The sequence below is a fragment of the Sturnus vulgaris genome, chromosome 16 (assembly GCF_052056855.1).
Source record: "Sturnus vulgaris isolate bStuVul1 chromosome 16, bStuVul1.hap1, whole genome shotgun sequence".
In the NCBI taxonomy this organism is placed as follows: domain Eukaryota; kingdom Metazoa; phylum Chordata; class Aves; order Passeriformes; family Sturnidae; genus Sturnus; species Sturnus vulgaris.
This window is the reverse complement of record NC_142258.1, coordinates 4,045,127-4,065,815: the sequence shown is the minus strand read 5'-3', so window position 1 is coordinate 4,065,815 and position 20,689 is coordinate 4,045,127. Positions and strand designations below refer to the sequence as shown.

General features: G+C 40.8%; 1 protein-coding gene across 1 annotated transcript in view; it reads left to right on the top strand.

Annotated features, from left to right (window-relative positions):
- Positions 1 to 3,526: 3,526 nt before the first annotated feature.
- Positions 3,527 to 20,689, top strand: part of SDK1 (sidekick cell adhesion molecule 1) — a 389,602-nt gene continuing 372,439 nt past the window's right edge. The window contains exon 1 of the mRNA XM_014870500.2: positions 3,527 to 4,975. Coding sequence (XP_014725986.2) covers positions 4,516 to 4,975 — 460 coding nt within the window. The 5' untranslated portion in view covers positions 3,527 to 4,515. The remainder of the gene's footprint in view (positions 4,976 to 20,689) is intronic.

The following is a 20,689-nucleotide window of genomic DNA, read 5'->3' as shown; positions in this document are numbered from 1 at the left end:
AGAAGAGAATGCAGTATAATTATTTGTCTTACAGGTCTAAAACAGCCAAACAAACCATAGCATTTACCTGGCTAAAAACCATCGTGTTTGGCATAATCTAGACCCCAGTCGGGTATCATCCATAAATGACTGCAAGAACCAGAGAGACTGCATGAGGAGATACAGCAGATCCCAACAAACCAAAAAATCGAACAAAACCCCCAAAAAAGCAAACAAAACCTTAAAAAGCATATAAAATTATTTGCATATGAGAACGCTCCATCTGTAGGAGTTTGGCTAACTCCAAATGCTAAAGAGTCAATAAACTGTACCCCAAAACATATAAAGTATTGTCAAAAAACATGGGTGAGGTTTTCCCGTGGAATCAGTTCCATGATTCCACGTTCCTGGCTAGAAGGCTGCCTTTCATAGAATGGCCCGTCTTCAGTAGTGGAGCCTTTTCTTCCTTTCTCTTTTGTCTCTATCTCACCGCATTTACACCTCATTTCAAAACACAACAGTCATTTATAAAAAGACTTTTTAACTTCTTTTTTTCCCACCTTTAAATAAAACTAACTAGATTGCTTCTTTTGTTCCTGTGTTTACTTTTAAAATTCCCAAAAACTCATCCCGTCCTTTTTTTCTGTCTTTATGACCATCAGATTTGTTGTTTCTGCTTTTTCAGGTGGGAGAGCTGTTCCCCTACCAGTATTCCTGCCATATGTTTGTTACATGCATGCAAGATGGAGAAGTGGTAAAAAGTTTTCACTAATCTAGATAAAAAGATTTCATATAATTTTTTCAGGTATGAACACTACTAAGTATGTTTACTGTAACCAAGGTAAATAGAAAAAAAATCTCAACCATGAATATTGTCCTCTTAGATGTGCTCATTGTTTAAAATAAGGAAATAAAAAACTGCAAATATTTCACCCAAAATGTCAAGTGTAAAAGACGCAATCATATTGAAATAAGAAAGCAAGGCCTGAGTGATGAAAATAGGTTACTTTCCTGTGTTTATATTTGTAGGTTACTTTCCTATGTTTATGTTTGTAGGTTAATTTCCCATGGTTATGTTTGCATGCTGAACAGATTTAAAGGGCTACAAGGAAAACATGTTAATTTCAAAGTGAAACAAACTACCACTGAAACTGAGCAATGTTACAGAAATGAACATTTCTCCTTTGCAGCACCTTGGTTTCAACAGTCTGACAATGACTCGTTCAGCACACTTTTCACAATACCATCATAACCAGTGCAACTGCCTCCCTTAGAACTTATGAGGATTTTCTTAGATACCAAACTGAATTTGAAATCTTAACTGACATTTCCATGAGCAGCCCTATGCTCCTTTGTTAACAGTGCTTAAAAAAACCACCACAACAAAACTGCCCAACACACAATTAAATATATTTTCCATTTCCAGTTAAGGCAAATCAGTCCCACCCAAAATTACTGGTTAAATAAAAAGGTTTTTTTCACACTGAAGTAAAAGAACTGCTATTAATGGTGCAATGGGAGTTACAACAGATTGTTACTTCCTTGAGGTCAGTTCTGGACACAATCTGGGTTCAGTTTGCATTGTTCTCAAAACGGACGTATTGCAGGGAAAATCATAAGCACTGAGTCCTGATATGTGTAGATAATTATTAATGTGGTCTACGCACAAAAAAAGGAAAGTGTGACGTGAGAGGCACAACAGAATCGCTATTTTCACTCTATTTACCACAAGGAAGAGGCGGCTGGTGAATACAGCTCATATCTCGTACCGGGAAAAGGTGCCACAATAAGGAGGATTTGAGTACAGCAACTTATCGAACACAGGAACAAGCTGGCACACAGAGGGATAAAGGGTGGGCAGACAAGAGATGTCATAAAACTTAATAACCTGTTGAATACTAGAAGAAGCAGGGACTGGCGTAGGAGGGAATCTGGCAGACAGATGTACCTGGGAGATACAAAGGGAGGGTCAGGAGGAAAAGCTGCCCTGCAGCTCTGGATGCTGATGGATGGAACGGCTTGGACAGGGAGGCAGCTGAGGGTCAGGTGTCGGGCACAGGAGACAATGCCAGGAAACCAGGGAAAGTGTTCCCCTGCACTGGGGTGCAAACTGAGAAGCTGTTTTACTTTCTTGTATGGTGTAAAATAACAAAGGCTTGAGAACAAGGGGCTTTCTTGGGTAACACACCTCTGTCAGACACGCATCACACCGGCTGTTAATAATAGCGGAAAATGACCTTGTGTTTGATGCGATAACGCACAGCGTTCGCTGCACGGCTCCATCATCACACACCGCCTCTCAAAAGGGCAGAAGGAGCAGGAGCCAACCTCCAACTTTGGCTCTGCCAACCTGCAGCCCTCGCTCCCCTCCCCACGGGGCACAACAACGCGCAGGGACAGGGTTTAACTCGCACCTCGGGGCTCCCTTGGCTCTGTCACCACATTCCTGCTCCTCGCCCTGCGGCGCACGGGAAGCGCGGCCGCCGCGGGGCGCGCCCGGGATGAGGCGGCGGCGGCGGCCCGGCCTGTCCGGGCGGGCCCGGCGTGTCCCCGCCCGCGGCACCGCCGCGCGGGCATAGGGGGCGCTGTTAGCGCGGGGACGCGGCGGCGGAGCGCCCCGCCGGGGCCGCGGGGACGGGGACGGGAACGGGGATGGGGACGAACGACGGGGACCGCGGGCCGCGTCCCCTCAGGCCGGGCTTTGGAGGGGGCGAAAGGGGTGGGGGGGTGGGCGCGAGACACAGCGCCCCTCCCGCCTTTGCGCGGGCGCGCGCGATGCCCCTTGCGCGCGCGCGCCGCCCGCCCCGCTCGCCCGCCCAATGAGCGGAGGTCCCGGCCGGAGGGAGCGCAGGTCCCGGCCCTGGGAGGGGATGGGGATGGCGGTGTTGGCGTCCCCCCCATCCCGCGGCTGCGGAAACTGCACTGAAATACCACCCCCCCCCCCCCCCCCCCCCAGCCCCGCACAGCCCAGTCCCGACAGTGGCACACACGTACAGATACACGCGCGTACAGATAAACGCACACCCATCCCCTCAGCCCCGCGCAGGATGCGCTCCCCCCGCCCTTCCCAGCCCCGCTGGTGAGGTGTAGGTCAGGGGAAGGTGGGCTGAGACGCTGTGGGCGGGAGAGCCGTGCGGGGAGCCGGGAGGTGAGCCAGCAGCGCCGCTGCCGGTTCGGAGGGAGCTGGGGGGGAGCCGGGACGCGGGGCGGGGACGCCGAGGTGGGCGCGGGGGGTGGCGGGGGGCGCGGGCAGGGTCGCGCCGCGCCGCCGCCTGCGGCGGTGAGAAAAGTTGAGACGGCTTTCGGGGGCGGGGGCGAGCTGGCGGGGCTCGTGTTTGATCAACTTCGCGCTTAGGTGCTTTGTTTTTAACTCGCCCGTATCCTGGGTGCACTTCTTTTATAACTACTCCTTTCCTTTCTTTTAACAAGGGGGGGGGGGAGGGAATCTCCCACGAAAGTTTTCCCTTTACGGAAGGCGGGACTGAAACAATACCCGATGCATTGTTCAAATGTAAAACCTTCCAGCTCTTGCTTGCTTTCCTTTTTTTTTTTTTTTTTTTTTTTCGGTTGGGTTTTATTGCCGCCGCTGCCGCTGTTGTGATCGCGCTTTCCCCCTTGTGTTTACAGCGCCTGTGAGGGAGAGACGCTCGGAGGAAGGACCGGGATCCCTGGGCTGCATCAGCGCGGAGAGCAGGAGCCCGGCTCAGCAGAGCCGGGAGGATTTCACCTTGTTGCTGTTTGTTTCGGGAGATTTTAGCTCCCTCCGCCCCGGACACTGTCCAGCTGAAGGTTTGCTTCCTTGCTGCGTCCACAACCGGCCAGAGAAAAAGCGCTTTCCCTGTTAGAGGTGATTTTTGTCGTGGTCTCCCTGCAAGGAAGGGATCGGCACCAGCCTTCGAGGAGGGAGACAGGATCAACTGAGGTTTTCCCTACCTCCGGCTGAACGTGAGGAGTTCAAGTGACACCGGCACTGGCCTGTGGCTGACTGACTGCACAGCGAGCTGGAATCACAGCCAGAGCTGCTCGCTTTACCTGCTCGAGGACCCTTCAAACCCTTCTGTTGACGGTAGAGATTTGTATTCCAAGGAAAATCGGATTAATATAAACTATGCAGAGCTTTGCGGGGATATCGGGAGACTACTCTGTCTGCATGGCTAATCTTGAAATTGTCTGAAATAAATCCTTAGCGCAAGGAATAACGAGATACTTTCAATTAGTTGTTTTTTTTTTCCTTGTCGCTTTTTTCTCCCCCCTTCTACGAGAATTTAACACTTCCATCGGAGGGTTTTTACAAGAGAATGGGACACATGTTGGAGAACTCACCAGGCTCCATAAAAATGACGGGGGTAACAGTTTCCATCAGTGTTGCGGTATAAAAGGTTCTTTGGATTGTCTGCTGGTGGCTGCTAAGATGGATCAGTTTCTCCCTGTTCCTGTTTGCGATGTGCTGAAGGATCCGGATTTACTGAAATACTGACGCCCAATGAACTTACTCCCTCTCTGCTGAAGGCATCGGATGTGACAGTGCAGAGAAACATGTGTTTCACATTTCTGACTGGTTGTTTTGGTGCAATCAATACCTCCACAAGAAACATTGACTTAGGTGGCGACTGTCATAGCGGGAGGCACACGGAGCGCTGCTCCCGGCTTGCAGGCGGAGCGAGCACAAATCAAAGAGCCCGCCGATCCTGGCGAGTGGGGGCTTCGCTTCCCCCCAGAGCGCGGGGCACAGGCTGCCGACCCTCCACAGAGAGCCCGGCCCGCGGGTGCGGAATGAGCGATGACCAAAGCGCTGTCAGGAGTGGCAGCCAGTCGGATCGGATGGGGATCAGTGAGGCAATGCCGGTTGAAAAAAAGGTGGATCGCGAAATTATTGCCCGAAGGAATAGCAGGCGAGGCGGAATGATGATAAAGTTAAACTTCTGTTTCATCTTCTGTCGGGGATGGTGGGCGTTTCTGTTGCTTCAGCTCCACATGTTGCAAGCACTGGCACAAGGTAGGGCTAGAGACATTTTTGTTTATAGAAATGCTGCATCTGCCTTCTGAGAGGAAGGGAATCTTGCTCGGGTACAGAGAAACCCTTTTACTTTTATCCTTATCAGAGATTAACTGGAGAATTCGCACTGAGCTGATTCATGTAGGAATGGTCGTTTCTTACACACAATCGTTTCTTTATGGAGCAGGGGTTTGCAAACTGTACCTACACGTTTCCCTCCCTTTCTAGTCCTATCCTTACCCTATCCCAACCTCTCACGGAGAATCACAATCCCTATCAGCACCAAACCTGCTTTTTAAATTTACTTAAATGCATCCGTGCTGTTCTTTCAGGCAGCAAAAGAGTTAACTGCTGGTTTTGTGTGTGTGTGTCTCTGTGTCTGTGTGTGTGTGTTTAAAGCCACTGTGCTCTGAGATAAGTTATTAGGGGAAGGGGAGTCATAAATCCTCCGACTAGAACTAAACCAGGCATGTAAAAGGAATTCTTTAAACATATGAGCACTATTCTATGTGAGCCTCGGTTTCAGCATTGTTCATTTCTTTTGGATTGCCAAGTAACATTTACCCGAGACAAAAACTGCAATTGATTCGTATCTGGGCATTTCCACATCAGAGATCCTTGCAGTCAAATGAGTCACTTGTAAACGAAGGGTCAGAGTCGACCAATAGACTTTAAATACCAAGTGTCAGTCACTTTGCATGTAAATTCCCTTCTCAAAAAATTGCCAAATGTAGCCTAATTCTTAATAATCCTTTGACAGAGTAAACAATAAATGGCAGGCAGAAGCATTACAGTTGGCTGCGCCAAATAACACGCTGAACAAACGCAGCTTTCACTTTCTTTGCTGGGTTGAGTTTTATTGCTGTGTGCATTGTCTGGCTGAAGTGGGGTGTGCTGGACAATGCAGAACTGTATCGTGTGGGACCAGGAGTTAGTTATTAAAAGCGGAAGTTAATACTCCATGAAGGGGAATAGTCTTTGTGTTTTAGCTCTTTGTTTTCAAGTATTTCACAGGGAACAACAGTGCATTCAGTTGTAATAAGTGGATGGGGCTCGTGTGTTGAGGAAGAGGGGTTGGAAGCCAAGTCTGCTGTAGTTTGTCTGCTCTGGGTTTACTGCTGCATCCTCAGAAAGTTTGGAGCCGCAGGATACAGAAGAGATTTAATCCAGTGTTTTATATGGACTCCACCCTCATAAACCTTTCTCAGTGCTTTGTTTATGCTGTCACTGCTATTCCCAAATTACTTCTGCTGAGGCCTGCAAGCCCTGACAGGGTATTGTTATCCTGAAACAAGCCATACCTGACATAATTATCTCTGCAAATTAAAATTCACATCACTTTTTGCTTTTTTCTTTTGGTAGTTGTTGTTGATAGGTGCCAATATGATGCTTCATGTTGGCAGATTAATGCTGATTATTCTTGCTGTTTACATTAAAAATTTTTAAAAAATTCATAAAAGGTAGTTTTAGGTGCCAGGGATTCAGGAATCATTTTAGATGCCATGTAAAGCAGTTTTTCTATGGTTAGTAGTAAACTAGCCATCTTACTGGATTAAAAAGTGAATTGGAACTTTTGTTTAGCACATAGTAAAGCATAATTTTTCAATAGCATATTTCAGATTACTCAGCATTTGCAGTAGTATAAATTTCAGGTACTGTATATCTTAGGGAGTTTTGTAGTTTATACAAGCTAGCCCCAAAAAAAGTCCTTACACCAAGTTAGTTTTAAGTAACTAAGAGTATTTAAGGCAAGGAGGGGAAGGGAAGAGAATAAGACACATTATTTCTGAAAAATATTGCTACAGATAAAGGTATAAAGTGTAGTAAGACATGAAACAATGAAAGATAAACCAATTATGTAATGCAGAAACAAAATACATTTTAATTTTTATATGATGCTGAAGATTACAGTTAGTCCTCTTAAGAACTGACACATAAACCAGTGTGGAGGTCTTGATGTAGAGGGCTTTTATTGGAATTTCACAAAATTCGAATTAATTTATAACTTTTGTGGGTTCTTTTTTGCATTCTGAATTCTAATGGATTCTAAGACATTCATCATTTTTATGCAAAAATTTACTTTAGACAGACGATGACAATTTCTATAAAAGTCCTTCATGAAAATGGAGTCTGCTACACGCAGAAGTTTCTAATGGAATGATGTGGTCATATGCATGAGAGAATTACATGACTTCAATCTTTTTATAAGATAAAAAAATGAACATTCCAAATATGTAGGCCATGGCTCTTTTGAATGAATCATAATACAATGCTATAACCAGCTAATGTTTCCATAATAACTATTCCAGCATTAAAGACATAAGAATTATTTCAGGCACACTGAAATGCAGGTTCTTCATTCCTAGGAAACAGATCAGGTAAAGTTGTTGAGATCAAATATCTTATACTTCAAGATGAATGGAAGAAATGAGTTTCAGCTGCAACAGGTTGGTTGAGTATTCTCTAAACTTGAATGATCATCTATGTGAAAGCCGATCTAGTGGTGAACTGTAGACAAAACCACTTGTAAATTCATTTTGTGCTTAGCTCTTCAGCTGTTCTGTCTTCTGATAGTGGCGTTACATATTTCAAAATAGAATTTATCTGCTTTCTTTTTCCTTTTTAAAGTGAGTTTAATTAGTCTAAAATGTACACTGGGTTGTTGTCCTGAGTAATAAAGGATTCTCTTCGAACCTCACTGTTGTTCAGACCTTCTCAGGCGGGAGTGACTTTGCAGGTAGAGAAGACAAAAAGGTTGTGGCCTTTTCTGGGCTGGGAATGGAGCTCCCACCCCTGTGATGGCCATGACACAGGGAGTGTGTCTGCACTGGCCCATCTCAGAAAAATTAACCTGTAAGGGTCCCCAAACTGTTGCACATTGCTTTCTTTACTCAGCTCTCTCTGCCTGCTGGCCTCTGCCACCAGCCCTCTTTTCGTGGCATTTTTGTTAAATGATGTACGAGATGCTAGTTAGCCTCAAGTCATCATGTGTCATCAAACAGTGATGAGATGCTAATTGATAATCACTATAATTATCAAATTAGACTTTGTGAGGTGTTGGTAGGAGTGAATCACTTGGCCCCAGTGGCTGCCTACAGCACTTGGAGGAACATCCTCGTGCAGAGACGTCTGGCTCGGGGGTCTGCATGCCTGGGCAGAGTCCTGGGAATACACAGAGCTCCTGCAGCACTGGAATTTATTCCTTATGTATGAGATTAACAAACACTGATGCCTACTGAGGGACAAAATGTTTACTAAACTACGGGAATATTTGTATGGAAATAGAAAAATTCTGCTTATTTAAATAGGTTGGAAGTTGCTAGAGGCCACTCTACATGCATCTTAATGGATTTAAGTACCTTCCCAATGTCTGTCTTTTGTTGAGGAATGAAAGAATACTTTGAAAATCTATTTCTTCGGATTGATGGCTGTTGTTCAGAAAGATTTTAAAATAGATAAAAGCAGAGCAAAGCTTTAAGCTTCTCCAGCAGGAGCCTGGTATCTTTAAATATTAAGAAAGAGAAGCTTGTCTGATTTTTCTTAGTTTTATGATGATTGAACTGTAATCTTTTTCTGCTACTTAATCAAATCTGTATTCAGAATTCTACAAATACCTGAATGTACACTTAAGGTGGTATTGATATGCATTATGCTTTGAAAGAAGCCATGACCCAGTAGATAGATGAAAATGTTTCTGGGGCCCAACTTCCTTAATTCAAATATTTGATCTGGTGTATTATAAATATGCCGAGTGTAAGAAGCCTTTTCAAGCAAATTTCAAACTGCATTAAGTGCAGAGATGATAAACAACTTGCATAGAGTATTTGGTTGTTAGAAGGATGGAGAGATGGTGAAATGTTAGGGCAATACCTACTGGAGAGTGAAAAAGATTATGAATTAAATGTAGAAGGAATCATTTCTAATTCCAAAAGACTCTGTTACTGTTTACTGGAAACGCAAGATTTTGTACTAGGTTTGCCTTTTGAGTTTCTTTTCTTAAGATGAGCATTTTAAGTATGTGCTAGTTTTTAAGCAGTTGAATTTATTGTGTATATAATTATAATAATTAAGCAATTGATTTGGAGGAGTAGATCCAGCCCCAGTCTAAATAGAACTGGGGTGGAGATAGTTGGCATTTTCTGTGGCCAGATCATGCGACTTCTCACTCTCTCTACTGTGGTAACTCTTGGTTTGCTTTATATGTTTATGTTTTCCTGGAAAAGTACCTATTCCTAAGACTTCTTAGAGCAAGTTCAAAGAGCTGGGAACACATAATATTAACATTCCAAGTGCAGTGTTGCAGATGATTCTTTGAGAGTGCAGTGTAATGGTCCTGTTAGAGCTGAAGGGAGACCATAACTATGGTCTGGTGTATGATAAATATGTGTATGTAAATATGGCAGTGTTCATGCACTGCCAGAGATGCTTAGAGCAGGAATGACCTGGGTGTGGAGAGAGGCTCTGGCAGAGTCTCTGTGCCTTTCACCTCACTTGAGAAGAACAGAAAGCAAATCTGTGTCCATGGCTCATAGTCCTTGAAAGGTTGTTCTGGAAGGTTCTGCCATCTCTGTGCATAATCATGTGTTTTGAATAATGAAGGCAAATGTTGTTTAATATTTTAAAGATTGCTTAAACAAACCATAGAAATACTAAAAAACAATCTCAAAGTGAATTATCAGGAAGTTGTTAAGTGAAGGGATTGGACTTTTGTAGATCTGAGAGGGATTTTTTTTATTGTCTTATTGGTCTTACCACCATACATATACAAGTCTGAAACATATTCTTGACTCAAAAGATTTCCATGCATTTATCAACTTTCTATAGAGCTTCACCTGACTATCACATTCTGGACGATCTGGTTATTAGGTCCAGCTGGACCTTTTTGCTCTGATGAATCTGTGGGCTGACTAGAGGCAATTAGATTCCACATGGAGCAAAATCTTGTTCATGCTGAGTTCATTACAGAAATTGGCCTTTCCTTCTCCCTCTGCATATGCACATACATAATATGTATTTAAATAGCTTTTAAGGAACAAATTGGTGATATGTTGATATTTTCAAGACTGTGTTTTCTTGAAGTTAAAACATACGAAATAGAACAATTTTCATAAGATTTGTGTAGAGATTATAAAGTAAGGTACCTTTGCATCTTTAATGCAAATTCTTTATGCATGTGCATTATGATTAAGTTTAAATTGATACCTATTATTTTTCCTGTATACACAGTCAGAACTGAGACTGAGTGCTGCTCACTGATCAATTTTTCAGTATTTTAGTTTCTTGTCAGTGCTTGGCTCCATCTTTCATTTGCTTGAAATCTTAAATTCATCACAAGAAGACTTTTGTGTGAACCAAAGGAAGAACTGTTAGCAGCTATAGCATGGCATTGGATTAGACCACTTACAGTTATTACAGCTGGAAAGCAAGTAAGTGGTGAGATTTGGGTTCTATTTCTGAATATCAAGTGAGTATTTTCTAGTGAATAAAGACTCTTCACTGCACGTGCCTCAAAGATGACCCTTCACTATGCATAGGGCTCATGTAGAACAAAAATGTAACTTCATGGAAAGGCCTGCTCCCAAAGAACTTGGGCTTTCTGAAGTTATGTCTGCCCCTGGAGTAAAATAAGGCTTTACAATTCCTTTACAGACATGACCTTTGGAATGTCACAGCCCCGGAAGGTTTTATAGGAATTAGTTCATGTAGGACTTCCAGGCCTGAGTTCAAAGGGTGACATGGCTGAGAAGGGAGGAGCCTTTTGTGTTAAAGTTATACCAACTTCATTGCTTTTAAACATGTATGACTGGGTTTGTAGGTTCTGCTCATGGCACAGATTCTTGACTTCCAGATGTATGTGATATTTGTGTATCATATCTTGAGCATTTGTATTTTTGGTTTACAAAGAGAGATTTTTTGTTCTGCCTTTGTTACAGAAAATAACAAATCTATTCCTAGAATAGACACTGGTCTGTTACTAATTGTGTATTATCAGTGAGATGCCCCTGAGGTGCAATACAAATGGCACCCTCACTAAGATTAGAAATGAAGATCTGGGCTTTTTAAGGGGAGTGTTTTTAATTTTCAGCTGTTCAGCTCCCTGAACTAGCTCAGACTGGGGTCACACAGGCATCAGGGACAATGCAAATGAGGTGCAGGGACAGCCTGGCTGGGGCATGACCCTGGCAGCGTTTGTAAGATCAGCTCCAATTGGGAGGGGATTTTTTAACTCTTGACAAAACACTAGGGAATGTACGTGGCCTGACTTCTTACAAATATTTGGGGGCTGCTGCCCCTGGGGAGAAAATAGTGAAGTGAGGTGGTTTAGAAGACTTCACTCAATTTTTTTTCTCTGAAAGTCCCTTTCAGTAGGCTTCTCCCTCTGTTGGATGGAGTCTTTCTGACCCAGGTTTATAAGGTAGATGCTACATTTAAGTAATATGGAAATTACCCTTAATCCCCTGATATCTCAGTTCTGTAGGCTGATGGTAGGAATAATACTTTCTTCTTAAACAAAAAGAAACTTTGCAACTTAAGTTGCAAATTCCACCAGTATTACTTTTTAATGTTTCTGTCTAATGCACAGATTCAGTAGGTTAAAAAGGGAACGTGTGAACTCAAACAACTCTGATTAAAGGAAGTCTTTAACAGCACTTACTGCATGATGTGCAAGTGGATTGTGCAATCTTATGTCCCACCATTCAGATAACTTTTGAAGTGTCATTTTAGCAAACAATAAAGCATTAGAGCTTTTTATGCAGATAATGTGATTCTTTAATCCTGTTTTTCTCATTTCCATGCTCTATTGCTGCAGCCTGAAGAGAAAGTTGATTCTGGTAGATAAATCAATGTCCCTTAGGTCTCTTTAAACCACTTTATGGTCTTTTAAGCCCTAAGCCATATATTTTTCCTAATAAACTCCTTGGTCTAACATGTTGCCTAAAAAATAATTTGTTGGGTATTGCTCTCTTGGACCAGAAAGTGGAGAATTATGATAACATAGCTCCAGCATGTGTTGCCAGAAGAGTCCCACATTGACTCCAGGCTGCAATTGAAGTTTGTACCTCATTATTACACAAAGAATCAGAAGATCTGGTAGACACTGCTTTCATCCTCGGGTTCATATTTGTCAAATTTTGTGTATTTATTAGCTGAGAATGTTGTGGCTTTGATATGTGGTTTTGGCATTGAGTTCATAGGAGATCCACTCAGTAGCAATGTTACTTGTTAAGAGAAGGTGCTAAGGAAATAATGGAACTATAGTGCAAATATTTAAAATGTTTAGACACTTAGAAAAAATATATTTTGTTAAACTAGTGCTGTTTGCTCGTCTAACATTTGTGTATAACACAGACTCAGTACTAGTGCTGGCACTGGAGTCTTGCTGGTGCATTGGGGAATGAATGTCTCTTGTTTCTTATTTCTTATCCATCAAGAAGTGCAAAGGTCATTCATGACTAAATACTTTGAAGTAACTAAATGATATATGATTATTGGAAAAGAAATATATGCTACAGTTCCATACCTGCAGTTCAAAGATAATATATTTATCATAACACTGCTGGAGTATTGAAGTGCTTGGGAGGAGGTGAAGGGAATTCTCCATCAGTATTTCTAAATGTGTGTACTCATAAGTTTAATTTTAAGTCCTCTTGAATCTGTGCGTGTAGAAGTACAACAAACTTTTTTCTTGTTTGACTGTTTCCTTTCCTTCAGGGTCAAGAGATTGAATAAACCCAGATCCTACCCATCACGTGAATGTAACATTTGCAAACCAGCACCTTTGTGCTTTCTTCCCTGCCGTCCCTGCTGTTGAGGAGAAAGTCATTGGCACTTTTGTTTTATGCTGTGATGCATAAAAAAAACTTTTACAGCAGCTTTGCTGCTAGTGCTCTGGCAATACTGCTGTGCCATGGTGAGGGCAGTGCTGCTGTTTGTGTGCACATCCATCCGTGTGTCTCACTCTTCCCTCTGCTCTTCATCCCTTTGGCTCAGGCTCACACAGCCTCTACCCCAATGTGCTTCTGCTCTCACATCTTGGACAAGTCATGCCTCCTGCTAGGGCCAGGCTGAGGAGGAGGAGGAGGCTTAAACCCTCTGATTCTGCACTTGCAATGTGGGGCAGACCCTGCCGTGATCCTCTCCCTGGGCACAGAGTGCCTTTTCTAGGACACTTGCATTGTGTTAAGCTGGGCTTTTATTGTGCTGGAGGCCCTGTCAAGAGCAGATGAGTAGGAAGATTGTTTAATGGTAGATTATCCCAGCATTTTTTTTTTAAATGTCAGATAAGTCTAAGAGACAAGAGATCAGGAACAGTAACTCCTGTGTTTCACCTTTTGCTATTTTTATTGCCATGAAGACATTAGATTTGTTTGTGAAGATGGAATAACTAAAATTAAAAACCATTTTAATGCCACTCACTTCAAACACCAGGTTTTAAGATAAATTCTATCAACTAATTTCCCATTTCTCTCTAGAATTTGTTTTGTTTTTACAAACATAACTGTTTACTTGTGAACAACATCAGATGTATCTTAAATGAAGAAAGATGTGTGGGTTATTGTTAAATTAGTTTCCTGCATTGGTGTGTGCAGCCATAATTTTCTAAACTGCCATATTTGAACTAGAAAGAATATTTTCTTTTTACCTTAAACTTCTTTTTTAAGGTTGTGTGTTGTATTCTCTCTTGGAACTGTTGTGCAAGGTTCTTAGCTTTTAAGAACTAATGACAGCTCAGTGTTTTGTTCTGTGGTTTTTTCCTCCTCTTGAAAAGAATATATATTTTATATAGCAACTATATAAAATTAGTCAGCTGAGAGAAGGTGTCTCCTGTTCACAGAGCCTAATCATACTAGTGCTCATTATCCATAGAACAAGGCTAAAATTCCACTTTTAGGTGTTTCATTTCAGGGAAATGGGAGAATAGGTCAACTGACTCAAGCTTAATTCAATTACAAGATAGGCCAGTGATGCTATTGTTTAATGAAATCATCAACAGAAAAATTTCAAGTGACTCTCAAGATAAACCTCCCATTCATACACAAGTTTGAAGCAGCAGTGAATGACAAAGCAAGATTTGTATTTTGAAAACTTTCTTTCAAGCTGTTTATGTAGTACCTAACATCTTCATTTCAAGTTTCTCTATACAAGTGTTGATAGCAATCTTACTCTGATTTAATTAATTATATATGGCTTATTATTAGCATTTAATGGGTCAAATATTTAAGCATATTTTTCTGAGTCTTCAGTTGAGAATTCTGAGTCAATGGCACTCATGTGAAACTCAGAATTTTAAGTGCTTGTAATTCAATGTTACATTCACTATGTAAATGTATCATAATTAAAATGATGCCTTGTCAATCCCATTCAGGTTTCTTGTGAGTATAATTTTCAGCTTTCATATACTGGATGTAGCTCTGTCTTGTGCTACCCAAACCTGAACAAGACATATTTATGGTGTACTGGTGTCAGTAAAAACCTGCAGTGTTAACTGTTGTGCCTGCTTAAAACTCAAAGAGTGAAAATCTTACTGATTCTGTTAAAGAAGTCCAGGTCAAATCTAAAACTTAATTTTTTAAAAATATTTTTTAAATGGTTCAACTCCAGTTTATAAAAAAAATACTGGAGCAGCCACTTAGAAAAGACAAGATGGCTCTGCAAATGATCCCATGGGCATGGACAGTTCTCATCCACATAACTGACAAGTGAAATCAAAGTTTTATTGTAGTATATAAAAAAAGAGGTGCTGAGTAATTTTGGATTTCCACACTTAACATATGAACAAATGTTCATACATGTCACAACAAATCTTGAAAGAATTCTTCATGTTCTAAGAGTCTTTCTATAGAGCTACAGGACCTGATGAACACTGATAAACCAACTTCTGTGCAAATGTTCACAGAGTGGAGCAAGTGCTAGCTGTTACTTTATTAAAACTAATGGCATAATTACTCATGTTTGCTTGAAATTCATTGCAGCATGAAGTGATTAGGCATTGGTGCTTTGGTAAATTATGGCATATTGCACATTTTCTGCAACCAATTAGTGAGTGTTGGTGCTGGGCACGTGCAGTGCCAGTTGTCACTCATTTCATTAACATCCAGATCTGTGTGGCTACCAGAAGACTTCTGTTGGAACTTTTAACACGTGACAAAGAAAATTGAGATATATATATATATTTATATATATATATATGAGACTCAGAAAAGACAGCAAATAAGTACAAGATAAGATAAAAGTTACAGTGCAGTTCTGAGCACGTGCCTGCATTGACTGAAAAGCTCCCCAAACCAGTACTAGAGTTGCCAGATATAGCTTTCTCATAATTCAGTCAAATCTTCTATTCTGAGTGAAAGGCAAATGTTGCCTTCATACATATTTGCAGCTCTCTTCCAGACATCCAGCAGTCTCAGCTGTCTCAAAATTCTGGAGAAGTGGCTACATGCTGAAAAAACCGTGTGTTTGCCTGCTTGTTTAGATGCTGCATCAAGGCAAATAGAACACCAGACACAGCTACTCAGAACTCATGTAGAAGTTGGCAGTAGAATGTGCTGTACAGATGAAGAACTGTCTGTAGTGATTGATATATTGGGTTTTTTTAAAGTCTTCAGTGTGTTCAAGGCTTCTGAAATCCCGTTTCTCATGCTGGTCAGAAGTTCCTTTACTGTTCTAATTTTTGTAGACAGTGTATTTTTGTGATTTAGATGCATATATTGCTGAATTCCAGATTTTTAGGCATGATTTGTGTTTATGACTTGTTATGGTTTAAGCCCAACTGGCAACAGAATACCACAAAGCCAATCACTTCCCCCCCTCCACCAGTGGGATGGGGAAGAGGATTGGAAGAATCAAAGTGAGAAAACTCGTGGGTTGAGATAAAGACATTTTACCAGGTAAAGCAAAAGCCGTGTGTGCAAAGGCAATCCAAAGTGTCCCTTTTACCTTGTCCCCTCAGCAGGCAGATGTGGAAATTGGGTGGACAGGGAGCTGGCTTCACCTGCAGATGCAGAGAGCTTCAGCTTCAAACCTTGGGAGACATCTAGCTAGGAGGAAAGACATCGTGGTGAAAGAATGGAAAGAAGAACTGTCTCATGGGAACTAATATGTTAAATAGTTTGTTACAAATCTTGGTTTCAGTATATGGTTGGCTAATGGCCAGCTACATATATGGTTCTGTTCCTTATTCTAGTTATTGATCAGACCCTACACCCTCTACCTCATCTATACACCTCAGTGCTTTCTGGGCTTCAGGGTCTTTGGAGATTGTCTTTGTACCATGAGGTTTCTACATCTGTTATTTTTACATTAAAAGTTCTTTGTTTCGAGGCAACTCCATCATTCCCATCTCTCTGTATATTTATGCCACTAACTCCCCAGCTGGCCCAGTTCTGTGTGGCTCTCAGCAGCCACAGGCAGGTGCTCAGCCATCCCCAGGACAGCAGAGCTCATTAACAGTGATTAACGATGGCTTGGGAAGGCAAACCCATCATCCCAAACATCCCCCATTCCTCCTTCTTCCTCCAGCTTCAGCTACCAGATGGTGTCAAGGGAATATCCCTTGGCTCAGCTGTCCAGGCTGTGTCCATCCCAATCCCTTGTGCACCTCCAGCTTCCTTGCTCACAGGGTGGTGAGAACCACAAAAGGCCTTCACTCTGTGCAAGGGCTGCTCAGCAATAACAGAATCATCCCTGTGTTATCAGCACAAATCCAAAACACAGCCCCCTACCAGCCACTCTGAAGAAAATTGACTCATCCTCAGCTCGAACCAGCAAATGACTGCATCTGTAAATGCATTTTCATTTTGTACCTTGTATATTGACTGAGAGAAACTGTATGAAATGGCATGATCTTAAATGGAGATCTCCAATCTCATAAATCTGCATTGTGAAATGTAATCGTGTTAGAGGCAGAACACTTGTGGTTTTTCAATTACTTAGTGGTGCTTTTTCATATCACTGTGTGTGAAGCAGTTCTGTCAGAAACAAAGAGTTCAGAGCTCTCAGACGTACCAACTTTGAAGAAACAGCTAAAGGCAACAGGTTTCAAGCTCTTTGAAGCCTTTTCTCTTTGAGTCCTTGTTAAAGGATGGTCTCTCATAACTATTGGTCACTAAGTCTGTTTTTAAATTTGGGGGAAATCACATGAAGTGCATTATTGCATATTCATGTAGCACAGAAAGGCATTATATTTTTCCTTATATAGTGCACGTTTGTATTTTATAACTTGCAGAAGTTAAATTAATTGCAGTGAATGCTTTCAGTAGGAGGAGATCATCTCAACTAATATAAAAAAACAGGGTCATATTTGTATGACTTAGTTGAATATGATAACAAATGTAATTATACTAATATAATAATGTGATGTATGAAAGCAAGAGATTTTAATTTTAGCCTACATTCTGTAGAGCTTACATGTTAGAAACATTCTCTGACGTTGTGCTTTATACTTTAAACAGTTCTGAGGAGTTACATGCTTTAAATATTTGTATTGCAGTTACAAGATTCTTAATTTTCCTTTAGACATTTAAAAGCTTCAGTTGTGTTGGGATGGTTTTAAAACTTGTTTGGTAGAAGAATTAATGTGTACAGTGGGGTTTATTAATAAGTGTTACTGAAATTACAGCTTCGTTCCAATGAAGTTCTTCAGTGTCAATGTGTAAACTGCTGTCCTCTACTTGCTATCACTCTTACCTAATTTTTTTTTTCTCTTGAACAAATGTGGGGGATTCTGTGTGTGAAAAAGGATGTGTTTCAGCAGGTTTCAGGAACTGAAATATTGGTCTGTCCCCTCACTCAGATTAGTAATGCAAGTAATACACTTCTCAGGTAAAACGTCTGTTGAAATGTAAGGATTTTATGATGAAATACTTGACTTCTGAGATACACAGCTTCCATAGCAGTTCTTAATAAACCCATGTTTTCATTTCACTTTTAGTTTTATGGTTGCTTTTTTGGGTTGGTTTCTTTTATGTTATAATCTGAATCTGTATGACAGGTTTAAGAAAACAAACAGAATCAGGTTGTTGACATGATCAAAACCACAGTAAGTCTTTTTAAACAGAAATTTTGTTTGAACCAGGAAAAGACAAGACATCATACAGTATCTTCATATGTATACTAAGGAAAAAATGTAGTACATTTTGACTGATGTTGCTTATCAAGTTGCACAGAGCAGTGTGATGGCTCCTCAAGTTAGTAAAAGACAGCCATAACCATCAATCTTCTACTGAATAGGTGTGAGCAATTTAATAAAATTCAGTATTTTTTCCAAGACTTAAATCTGGCTAGTTGTTTATGAAGGTATTCCAGACAGAAACAGCAATACTGAACTGTGGGTTGCATTTGCCTGTACTTGGCTATCCAGATGTGTAGATCCCCTAATCTCAAGAAGGCAGTATTTATTCTGAGCTCTGGCCTTTCCTTTACCTAGATCCAAAGGGAAGATTCGTGTTCTCAGTAACACGGATATTTAGAGCTGTCCAGCTTTTAGGCATTTCACAGTCCAGAAAAATGCAAGCAAGGAAACTCTAGTTGCCACGATTTCAAAAAATCACTGCTAGAATTCATGATATTTCATTATGTATCTCTTTTCTTCTTTAGAAACTTCTTCCTGTAAAAGCAAGCACTCCACATTCCCAGAGCTTTCCTTTACCCCTGCCCCTTTTTATTTTGCCTGCCTTTGATTGAGTTTTTTGGTGTTGCTTGTTAATTTATTTCTTTTGTAGCTAGTGCAAAGACTTTGATTAGCAGAATGGATGTCCTGTGTGGGAGAAAACAGAGATACTGCATAAATGGCTTTTTCCATGCTGGAAGAAGAAAGATTTTTCTTGAGTTCTTATCTATAAATTTCTGATGCCATCCACCTGGGCAGAGAATAGAACACATATCTCACAACTGTGAGGTACAGGGAAAAAAGTTCAAAAGGAGAACTAGCTAAGCCAGAGGCTCTTGCCGAGGGTTTCCTGCAAGCAGGTCTCTGGGGGCTGTGGAGGGCAGAGCTCTGCTCTCATCCCCAGGCCTTTGCAATTTTCTCTCTCACCCTGGAGCACCTCTGGTGCCAGGAAGTCTGACCTGTTTATCTAAATCAACATGGAATCTTTGAGATTGCATAGAAGACACAAGTTCCTGCACATCAAGCAAGGATTAGTGTTGTTATACTTTAAAATAGCACATCCCAAAACTGTTTTAAAATGGTATCAACTTAGCACAGACCATCTCCTGGATCTCCTCTTTTAAACTCTTCCAGTTTATAATGCTGCAGGTAGAAGAGTTTGAGTACTGTGGTCAGAATGGCAGAGGAATTCTTCATCATTTATCTTCTATAGTGCCTTGATCACTGTTTGCCCATCTTGGATCCTATTTTCTCTTCATACATCATCTGCAGAATTGTTTATTAAGTTCTGAACAATTAAACAATGCAAACTCATTCAAGGCAAAATAATTGGAGCAAGTGCTGGTGGAGCACTTGCATAATGTCAATATTGTATTGATATTGCAAATATCATTCATTCATTCACTTTTTGTATCTATTTGACAGCATGACATAATTTAAGAGAAGAAAAATAGATTTTAATTAGCATTTTTCTGTATTACTGAACAGCTAATTAGGGAAATTAAAGTACTTTCTCAGCTATGAATAGTACGTTAAAAGAACTGTGCAACAAAAATACTCTCGTAGCTGTACTGCTGACTTCCTGGAAAGTACCCATTTAATTCTATCACAGATTATTAGTGGCACATCATAAAGTTGTGTGAGTGCTCTCAGTTGAAGTGAAGAGAATTATAAAGACAAAAGAAGCAAACCTTTGGATATGGTTTGATCACAGTTTGCTAGAGACTTTATTATATTGACTAGTTCATAGAGCAGTGATAATAATGTAAAAAATCTGATACTTGGGGCTTTGGATTTTTAAAATGACTGTCACAGTAAACTGGGGAAAACTAGTCTTATCATCCAAGGGAGTTTCACACTTCTTTTTTTTTCAGTGTTTTTAATTATTAATCGAAAGTTATTTTTAATCAGTTTTCACATTTTGAAAACTTTTTCTGAGAATTTTTTATGAGGACACTTGTATAACAAATCATTTCAAGGTAGAATATATATTTACCTAGCACACAGTTTTCTCCAGCCTTTGAGGCCTTTTCCAGCCTCCCAGATTCTATGATTATTTTGACAATTCAGTTTGCTAAATGATGTATTAGCAACAGAAGGAATACAACAAAATTCGTGAGGAATACATTGAAGTTGATGTCAGTCCCTCAGCTTTGCAGAAAACCACATCTCTGGGAGGCAGACAAATATTATTCTGGCTTTATTGCTGCTCTGAGAGTTAATGACCATAATAATGATAAGCATATCTTGCTAATTGTCCACTAGTTTTGCTTTTAATAACGTTTTAATTTGCATATTGGTCATATAGTTAAAACACATGGTTTTAATTGTTCATCTTCAATTAGCATGGCTTTCCACACTTTTTAAATGAGCTTTTAAAAAGTTTAAAAAATGGTGGTTTAAAAAGTTTGTCGAAATGAATTGAGACACAAGTGTGAAAAAAGAGGCTTGTGTCAAAAATCCTGGATTTTAGTTAAAAACTAGAGTTCAGTCTTGCCCTATGTGGTTTTCAGCTTGGAATGTTTTAGGCCATTATGACCATTCCCAAATTGACTGACTTCTGTGTTTTATCTTTGACAAAATGGATTATTGTTTAAAGCCTAGAA